This window comes from Penaeus chinensis, chromosome 42 (assembly GCF_019202785.1).
Source record: "Penaeus chinensis breed Huanghai No. 1 chromosome 42, ASM1920278v2, whole genome shotgun sequence".
Classification (NCBI taxonomy): Eukaryota; Metazoa; Arthropoda; class Malacostraca; order Decapoda; family Penaeidae; genus Penaeus; species Penaeus chinensis.
In genome coordinates this window covers 658871-668870 of record NC_061860.1, presented here as the reverse complement: position 1 = coordinate 668870, position 10000 = coordinate 658871, and the positions used below count along the sequence as shown (strand labels likewise).

The 10000-nt window shown below is 33.9% G+C and overlaps 1 protein-coding gene across 1 annotated transcript in view; it reads left to right on the top strand.

Moving 5' to 3' along the window:
* The window catches only part of LOC125047998 (formin-2-like), a 23424-nt gene that overhangs the window by 12796 nt on the left and 628 nt on the right, over positions 1–10000 (top strand). The window contains exons 6-7 of the mRNA XM_047646565.1: positions 1014–1190; positions 9700–10000. The exon at positions 9700–10000 is cut by the window's right edge and continues 628 nt beyond it. Coding sequence (XP_047502521.1) covers positions 1014–1190; positions 9700–10000 — 478 coding nt within the window. The remainder of the gene's footprint in view (positions 1–1013; positions 1191–9699) is intronic.

The following is a 10000-nucleotide window of genomic DNA, read 5'->3' as shown; positions in this document are numbered from 1 at the left end:
AAATAGAAAGACAGACACGACAAAAGATGGAGGAAAGGGAAAGAGAGAGGGCGAGAAGAGGAAAAAAAATAAAGAGAAAAGAGACAGGCAGACAATGAAACAGACAGACAGACACAAGCCCCAACCATGTGTAATAAAGCTTCGATGACATGTATTATTTAAAAGAAAAAAAAGAGGAAAAACAAACATGGCTTCGCTTCCTCGCGTCGCCGGGAAATTAATGTGTCTGTTCAGGTTCACATTTCCACATTACGAAGCTAATAAATAAATTCCGTTCTGTGCCTCGGAGCTGTGTTCGTATTTCGTCGCTTTTATTGATGTATGTGATTTCTCTATGTTTGCGTATATTCTATTGCATTTTTACCTGTTACCTGTTGGATTACTTATTCCTATTTTGGAGTACCCGTTACCTATTTGGGATTAGCTGTCACCTATTTTGGATCACTAATTAACTTCTTTTTAATTACTTATTACCCGTTTCGATTACCTATTTTTTTTTTTTTTCTTATTACCCGTTACTTATTTTGGATTCCTACAACCCCTTTTGTATTGCGTATTACCTACAATGGATACCTTATTACCTGTTTTAGATTACATAATACCCATATTGGATTCCTTAATACCTGTATAGATAAAGCGTTTAGATTACCTGTGCAGCTATTCTGAATCATTTATGTTTTCTCACATTTTCTCAAAAAGGGTTATTCATAGATTCACACAGAGCGTGTGGATTACCTGTCTCTGTCTATTTGCAATTGCATATAAGGTAACAGTTCATATCTTCATGTTATTTATGTGTATATCTCCTTAACTCCATTTCCCATCTCTTGCTTGTCAATACCATTAGGAATGTAAGTAAAAGCAAATATAGAATTTGTTATCAGGGACAGTTTTTTTTTTTTTTTTTTTTTTTTTTTTTTTTTTTTTTTTAATCAGAGCCTATACATTACATTACATAAACTTTCATTTACCTTATGCATGTCAGATACCAGCTGACGTTTCCCTTATTCTAGGCACAAGAAATGCCGTAGTAACAAGGTGTCTCAGATGACGAGGTCGGTGTCGGGCATTTCCACGCTGGGCGCTGCATATGGCACTGATCACGTGACCTTCCAGCCGCTGTCGAAGAATTATTCCCAGAATGCTCACCAGGCGGTGGCGCCCACGTCGCCCCTCAGGCCGGCCTTTGGGTAAAACAACTTAAAGTGCTATCTACTTTATACATATATATATATATATATATATATATATATATTTGCTGTTGTTATTTTGCTTTTCGATAAAACGATATGTTTTTCTTTCTTTTAATCTTTTTTTTTTTTGTGTGTGTGTGTGTGTGGTTTTGCTTTTTATGTTTTTGGGTAAAACAATATATATTGCTATCTGTATTTGACTTTGTTGTTTTGCTTTTCAGTAAAACAATATGTTTTTCTTTCTTTTATTCGTTTTTTTTTTTGGCTTTTTTGTTTTTGGGTAAAACAATATTTGTATATATAGTTTTTACTTTTCTTTTCTTTTTGGCGGGAGTTTGTTGGTTTGTATGTCACTTTGTGCATCGCTTACAAGTGTTATTGAAAAAAAGAAAGCACCGAAATATTTTTATCTAAGAGTTTGCTAATCTGTTTCGGTATTTTTATTTTATCTTATTTATTTATTATTATTATTATTATTATTTTTTTTAAATGAAAACTCAGGGTATCAAGTTTTCTTATCATTCCCTCCTCCCCATATATATATATATATATATATATATATATATATATGTATATATTCATATATATCCCATATATATATACATATATATAATATATATATATATTATATATACATATATATAATATATATATATTATATATACATATATAATATATACACATACATATGTGTGTGTGTGTGTGTGTGTGTGTGTGTGTGTGTGTGTATGTGTGAATATGTAATATATGTATGTATCTATGTATGTATATACACATACACACACACATATATATACACAGACACAGATACACGTATATATGTGCGTGTATGTATATGTATATATATATGTGTGTATATATATATGTGTATATATATATATATATATATATATATAGCCTTATAGTTTCACAGCACAACCCCCACTTTAAGGACCGATCTCTCACACAGCAGCCAACGAGAGAACGACTATAGTGACAATAGAAAAAGTAGAATCGCCCACCGCACGCTCACTGGTTCTCAGCGAGATCCTCACCGCTTCGCCCAAGAACACGCCGCCTCAGGGTTGATTCTTGCACCAAGTATGCCATGCCTCCTGCCTTATGCCTGCATGTCCTAAATAGTCCGTCAGATGCATGTCCTTTGCGGCACACAGCGCACGCTATATGGTTGGTTGAAGCGTATTCATGTAAAAGGTTTAGTAAAAGGTATGAATGAGAAGGAATATCTTCACATTACCAGAGATGTATTAAACCGGTTTCGAATAGGCCTTCGTCAGAACTAGATGCATTTTCGAAAACCGTTAAATACATCCCTTGTGAAGATATTTATTCCCATTCATACCTTTTCTACGTATATGGATGGATAGAAAGGGATTTCGTTATCAAAGACTTAACTTTTCTTTTACGGGTTAGCGGATCATGTTATTGTAAATCAAATTATAAGAATATAATACCTGTGGGAAAACGGCCCAAGAATTCATTCTTCTGAACTTCATTTATATATATAGAAAACCTTCAGTCACGCAAACAAAAAAAATATATAATAACAAGGATGATAATAATGATAATAACAATGATAATGGTAATAGTAATAAAAGCAATGATAATGATAATAACAATCAACAACTGTTAACAGGAAATTGAACGCCCTAGGCTTGTCCAGAGATCATTTAAGAGACTTGGGTACTGATAAAAAAGTCTTGTAAGTGTATGGTCGCAAATGACTTCCCAGTCCCTATTGTACATATCACATTAATATGTAGGCCTACTCCGATTTTCCTTACTGAAAAGAAAAAGGTCTGCCTCCTCATTACACCTTCCGAATATAATATATAGTGTAGCAAAGACCCTTAGAGCTATAGAAATGTTAGAATTCTCACAGATAGATTTCTGAAACGTCACGATTCACACCAGTATACGTAGCCCTACTCGACAACTCAAGTTTTCGTAACCATGCTTTATCTTTTATTTGTGCATTATAATCCTTATTCATTGGTTTTGATGCTAAAATATCTCTACTTATGTAAAAAAAAAAAAAAAAATGTGTATATATTTGTGTGTATTAGAAAGCGATGTATGAGTTTCTAATAACTTATTCATGTAATAACTTATTCACACAATCAACACCAGAAAATGGATAAAATCTTTAAATTTTGGTGCAAACTTCTGAATACTTATGTAACAACCATTGGAAATCGGTATAAGATTTTGCACTTAACTCGCTCACCCAATCAACCCCTGGAAATGGATATAATTAATTGCATCTAATTTATCGAATGACAGAGCGTACCTCCCTTACAGCCTGTCGCGTAGGAAAGCAGTGTCACTAGCTGAACTTATGTATAATGATAGGAAGGCCTCCCAGTATGTTTGAAAATTTGAAAAATATTTCTATAGACGATAAACTTAACCTCGTATAATCAGTCATCAATAATTGTTAAGCAGAATCCTACGTGTCTATCAGTTAGATACATGCATAGTATTATAATCTTTGTTATTCATTATTTTTAATGATTTCTTGTGGTTCTCATAAATGTTAATAATTTAGTATTGAAACGATAACAACTTAGGAAGCGAGATCCTTTACGTGAAAACGATTCTTTTAAAAATTAATCTGTAAAAAAATAAATAAATACAAAAAAATGAATAAATAATAAAATCATGAGGATTTACATTCTTGCCTAATTTTCGAAGATTGCTTTGTCCTGAAGGCAGCCATCCAACTTCTAATGATTGTGGTTTTCTCATCAAATATGATATAAGACTTAATTACCTTTCTGAAGCCAAGAAAGAAACTGAATAGAGTATTATATTTACATCATTATCAAGGGCATTCTTATCATGGCTGTTAACTTTAACAATCATAACTCTTCCTTTTCAATAAGTAACTCATAGCCAATAGAGAAAAAACACTAGAAGTTTCTGATATCAACTTCACTCTGAATTTCCCCCTTTTTCTAAACAAGCTTTGACTGCAAAAAACAATTAATGATCATATAACAAAATGAAGAATAAAACTCCGAAATTATCTGACTGAACGCCCTTGATAATTCCATGACCCTTCAAGACACGAGTAACAGGGATAGAAATATTTCATAATTCTTAAAGAAATACTATCACTCATCTCTTCAGGTTACCAGATAATACATTTCAATTGTATATACCATCATAACAAGCACAAGTGGACTCAGTATTTACAGTAGCTGATTTACACATGTATGGGTTATCAGTAGTTAGGAAAAGTGAATTAAACTGATGCCTCATAATCTGAGATTCTGTAAATACAGTTTACTTACATTATCGTATCGTTATGGAAAAAATACTAGTAATGACATAGATACTAGATATTTTTTTTATACATTCCCATTCTAGCAATAGAAAGTAACGTTGTTTAAGCAATAATATTCTGGTAATATAAAGTAACACTTTTCCCAAATAGTCTAACGATTGAAAGTCAGATTTTATTGCTACCCTAGAACATGAGAATAAAAATTCTAACAAGAATTATTTTTCAAACATTCTATCAGCAGACAGACAGAATTTGTTCGTTGTAATATAAATCTAGACATAAGAAATATTACTTTAATCATAATGACATAATAACAATTCTACTAATCACATCTTGGGGTCACAAACTGCAAATTGTAGAAAAGATAGGTTCAGCCCCACATACTATAACAATTGTATGTTATATATAGACTAGTTTTGTGTTTATCAGAAACCCCATGCTACTGTAAGTCTATGTATGTAAATAATGTATATAAACGTTATTTAACACAGATTGACTTGTCTGTGCGAGATAAGTCAGTTATAAGATGCCTTCTTGTACTTCAGTGGTCTCATACATAACGTGAAACAGGCCACATTGTTAATGTGAAATTAACCATATATATATAGCTAGATATATATATATATATATATATATATATGTATATATATATACATAACTTGATATTACGTATACGCATTCTCTCTATTTTCATTTGTGTCTTCACAAACCATATCTTGAGATGAAACCTGTTAAATTTCCAAAAATATTTCCTTGGTATTTTGAGTGAAGGCACTATTTTCTAACATACTCCCTCTTATCTCGGGAAAAGAACATTTGGCAACTCACCTCACATTCTGGAGCCTTCCGGTTCACAAAGTCTCTTTTGAGAAGAGGTGTTACGTAATATGAATATTATTTATGAATTCGAAATAGTAACAAAATATATATAAACCTAAGGTCTTTTCTTGTAGCATTTCCGAAACCCCTAAAACGTTGATACACATGCGATTTTTTTTTCTGATATATTTCACATTGTCTCACTTAGGGATTTATATTTTCGTTAATTACGAATCACAACGTAAATTTCTTAATACAATATCCTATTATAAAGGTACATAAAAGATTTCGTGTCTTTTTTGCGATACATCAAATATTCGATATGTGTAAAATTAGGTTAATTATGACAGTCGTTGGACCGGAATGGTAAGAATTTGCAACTTGTCCTGTGGTGGGATGAATGTTTTCCAAAATCATTCTGTATGTCTATGATATCTATTTCTATAACATACTGGCTCAAAAATATTAAAAAAAAAGAGCTTTTAATCTTGATTTGTTGACATAATTCAATCAATTAAACAAGTAAACGCCTGTGATCGTTGGATTATCCAGTTGTCTGTTTTGGCCACGGGGCTCACTCGCGGTGTATACGATAATATGCAAAACCTCTTGCAACTTTCACTTTTCACATGAAGAACAATGTATGTAATAAGAAAAAATATTTCAACTTAATCTGAGAAATACATTTTAAACTTTTTACAGCCTTGCAAAACGAAGGGTGGTGTATATAGACATCATAAGTTGTTGAGTAGTAAGGTATCAATTTTATTTGAAGCTCCCACAATTTTGCTTGTAATTCAAAATCATACCAGCATATTAAGTACTGTCATGGTTTTCTGTTGACTTTTTCTATGTCAAATTAACAAGAATAACTTTTCCTTTTTTTAATACTTTGTGTGTCAGTAGAATCTGGTGAGTTGCCAGCTTGCTCTTTCCTGAAACTGGACATGTTCATACTTATGTGGACGCGGCAGAAAATTTAAAGTAATCAATAAGTCATACTTATGTACAATTTTATATACATGGCGTTAATGTACCAGGTATATGTTTTGGTAAATTTGTTAAATTAAGTTAATAATAAGCAATTTCAATCTTTGTTACCCTTCCGTCAGACAAAGAGGTTTTCTTCCGCTCATAGAATGCTTACATAAATGTATAACAATGATCCCCTTACATCAGTCAGTGACTTATTAGCCTCCGGGATAGTACAGTGGTAACATGTCGGCCTCTCATCCGAGGGATCGGCGGTTCGCGCCCCGCCCAGGCGCGAGAAGTTGCAATCGTAGCCTGGAGGTTCCTGCTGTGGCTGGGCACCACGGCGGGTAAGGAGTCATTCGAGTCAGCACTAGCTGACACCCGTTAGCGAGTCGGCATTAGTGGACACAGGCCGGGCTCCCCTCATGGGCATAGCCCGGGCGAGGCTCAGCTTCGCATACCGGACTTATCCTTAGTGAATTTGTTGACGCTTTGTTGACGCTTTGCATTGACTTTGCAAAATCACTCTGTTCCTCTATAGTGTAACCTTCCAATCATAAAAATATCAAAGATAATGCTGTGTATCTTGATTTGTTGATAGAATTCAGGCAATAAGACAAGTAAATGCCCGTGATCACTGGAATTATCCTATGTCTCAGATTCAGACTGCTCGAACACAGAGCTCACTCGCAGTGGATACGGTAAGTGCAAAACCTGATGCAGCTTCCACTTTTCTTAAGAACAATATGTAATAAGATATAAAATGTGTTGATTGAATCTCAGAAATACATTTGAAAGCTTCCACAGCCTTGCGAAGTGGATAATGGTGTGTATAAACAATATAAATTGCAGAGTAATCAGGTGCTTTTACGATTTTATATGAAGCTTCCGCAATATATTGTTTGTAATTAAAGATCATTCCAGCATATTAAGTACTCTAATGGTTTTCTGTTGGCTTTTTAGTGAATTTAGAAAATATAATTGTCAGTATCAACTTAGCTGATGTCGTGTTTAGTAGCGGCCATGATACAGTATCAGTGTATCAGTGTTAGGGGTTTCGGGATGCTACGAAAATATTATATACAGCTGCTGTTATACAATTTTGATTTTAATTTCCCTTGGTGAAGCTCGCGGCTAGTTAAGTTAAATGTCCCCTGATAATAACTTCCAGAAGGGAATTTGTTACAGAAAATATCTAATTAAGATGTGACGGATATCTGTTGCATAATTAAAAGGATATCTAAGGTTACTAATACTGTCATTAAGCTGTCAATGTTATTGGGACATCTAAGGTTGAACAATTATTGGGGCTTCAAAGCAATGTTACGACAAATTATAGGAGAGAATAGGAATTATAATTATCGTTATGTTAGCAATAAAGCCAAATATATGAACAAATTAAAGGCAAATATGTCATGAACTTCATTGCAATCTCTTCACCACGAATACAACATAATTCCCATTCCACGTTACATATATTTTCTACATGCATTATTGCGAGAAACGCAGAAATAGTTAGGAATCAGTATGAATATCTTCACAACACAGGAGATGTATCTGACGCGTTTCGGCCTTATATTCCTCAGAAAGACTTTTTTTTTTGTCTTTTCTTTTTTTTATTGCTGATGAAGGGTAGAGTCGAAACACATCAAATACATCTCTGGCGCATTTATACATTATTATACAGTACATAACTCAACGGACCCAAGTGTACTTTTTCCCCCAGCCATACAGCCCAACTCTCTCTTTTACTCAATGAGAGAGTCACGGGCTCTGCCAGGTACGTTGCAAGCGTCTCAAAGTACCACAGGAAATGTTGGCATTATCAACATCTTTACTGTGTGTACCGTACGTAGGTTATATAATCCTAACATCTGTTTCTTGCTATTGCAAAATCTCCCCATTATGATTGTTGACTTTATCTAGCAGAAGAAAACTGGGAATACACCCACATAAACGTTGTTAGTTATTTAGGTGCATTGTACATATGGTAATGTATTGTTAAATATGTTGATTATTATTGTGATTTGATTGGTTGGAGGATAATAAAAATAATAAACCCCTGTGTTCTACAATCCTGCATAAAATTTAAAGAAGGAAGTGCTTAAAGAGTTAACAGAAATAGTGATAAAACTCTGAAAATGTAATAGTCATGACGAAATGTGTGTGTGTGTGTGTGTGTGTGTGTGTGTGTGTGTGTGTGTGTGTGTGTGTGTGTGTGTGTGTGTGTGTGTGATAATAATAATAATAGTTCATAATGGTAATGTAATAGCAGCAGCAATGATAATAAAGAAAATGAAAGCAACAGGAGTAAAATACTAATAATAGTAAAATCAATAATAATATAACTGATATTGATAATGAAATAATAACAGTAACATTAATGGCAGCAATCATTTTATAAGCTTTAATCAGAAGTTGTGTAATATTATGAACGATAATAAAGACATCGACAATGAAGATATTAATACTAAATGTGGCAGCTATTCCGATGACATTGATACTACTAATAATAATGATAATGATAATAAAAGTGGTAATCACAATAATAATAAAACATGATTATGGTGATGAGTCATAAAAATTATTATAATTATGAAATAATAAAAACCTAACTAAAACTTGAATGAAATGATAATGATGATAGTAATGGTATTGCTTTTGAATATGTGAATAGTAAAGGTGTCAACTGCAAGGGTCCCAATATCAAGAACAAGAACACATAAGTAATGATTTCTTTTCATTGCAACTTTCTGTATTATTATTACGGTTATTATTTTTATCATGGTCATTATTATTGGTGTTATTATTATTATGATTATTATCATTGTTATTATTATTAGCATTTATCATTATTATCACTGTTATTATTATTCTTATTAGCATCATTACTACCACTGTTATCATTATCATTATTAATATCATTTTTATAAACGAATCTATTATTGCTATGATATCCAAAGGTTATGATAATATCGGTTTTCATTATAAATTAGTCGTTAATTCAATACTTTCGAAATGCAGCTTGAAAACGAGAAAAAAAAAATCAACATTACATTGTTATTTTGAAATGTATATTCATGTCATAATAACCGTGGTATAGCCAGTCACTTTTAAGTAATCCCTTTGTTTATCAGAACAAATAATTTGTAAACTTTTTTTCGATCTTTTTTGGCAAACAATATGTACTCTTTACAATATAGACTTCTATTCGGAATATGCAGACTGCATGCTGAAGTTCCTCAGTGTCGAAGACTGCTTACTGAAGTCCCTCCAAATTGTGGAGAGCGTACTGAAGTTCCTCAATGTCATAGACTACATACTGAAGTTCTTCGGTATCGCAAGCTACAAACTGAAGCCCTTGGGTGTCGTAGATGACGTGCTGAAGTTCCTTAATAAGCAGATGCAGTTTCTACTCGACAGGTCCTCAGCGATGGGCCCTCTAGGACATCAGCCTCTGCAGCTCCATGTGGCCGCCAACGCCCCTCGCGCACCACTCCCGCCCTTCCCGCCGTATCCTCCTCCTCCTTACTCCTCCCCTCTTCCCCCACCTCTTCCCCCACCTCTTCCTCCACCTCTTCCTCCTCTCCCTGCAAGTTCGGTGACCAACCTCGCCCCGCCCACCGAGCACCGCCCACCCACGACGGACTTCGTGCCGCCTCAGGTGCCAGTCATCCTCGAACCGCCGGCGGAGGAAGAGCCTAACGATTCTCCTCCCGCCCAG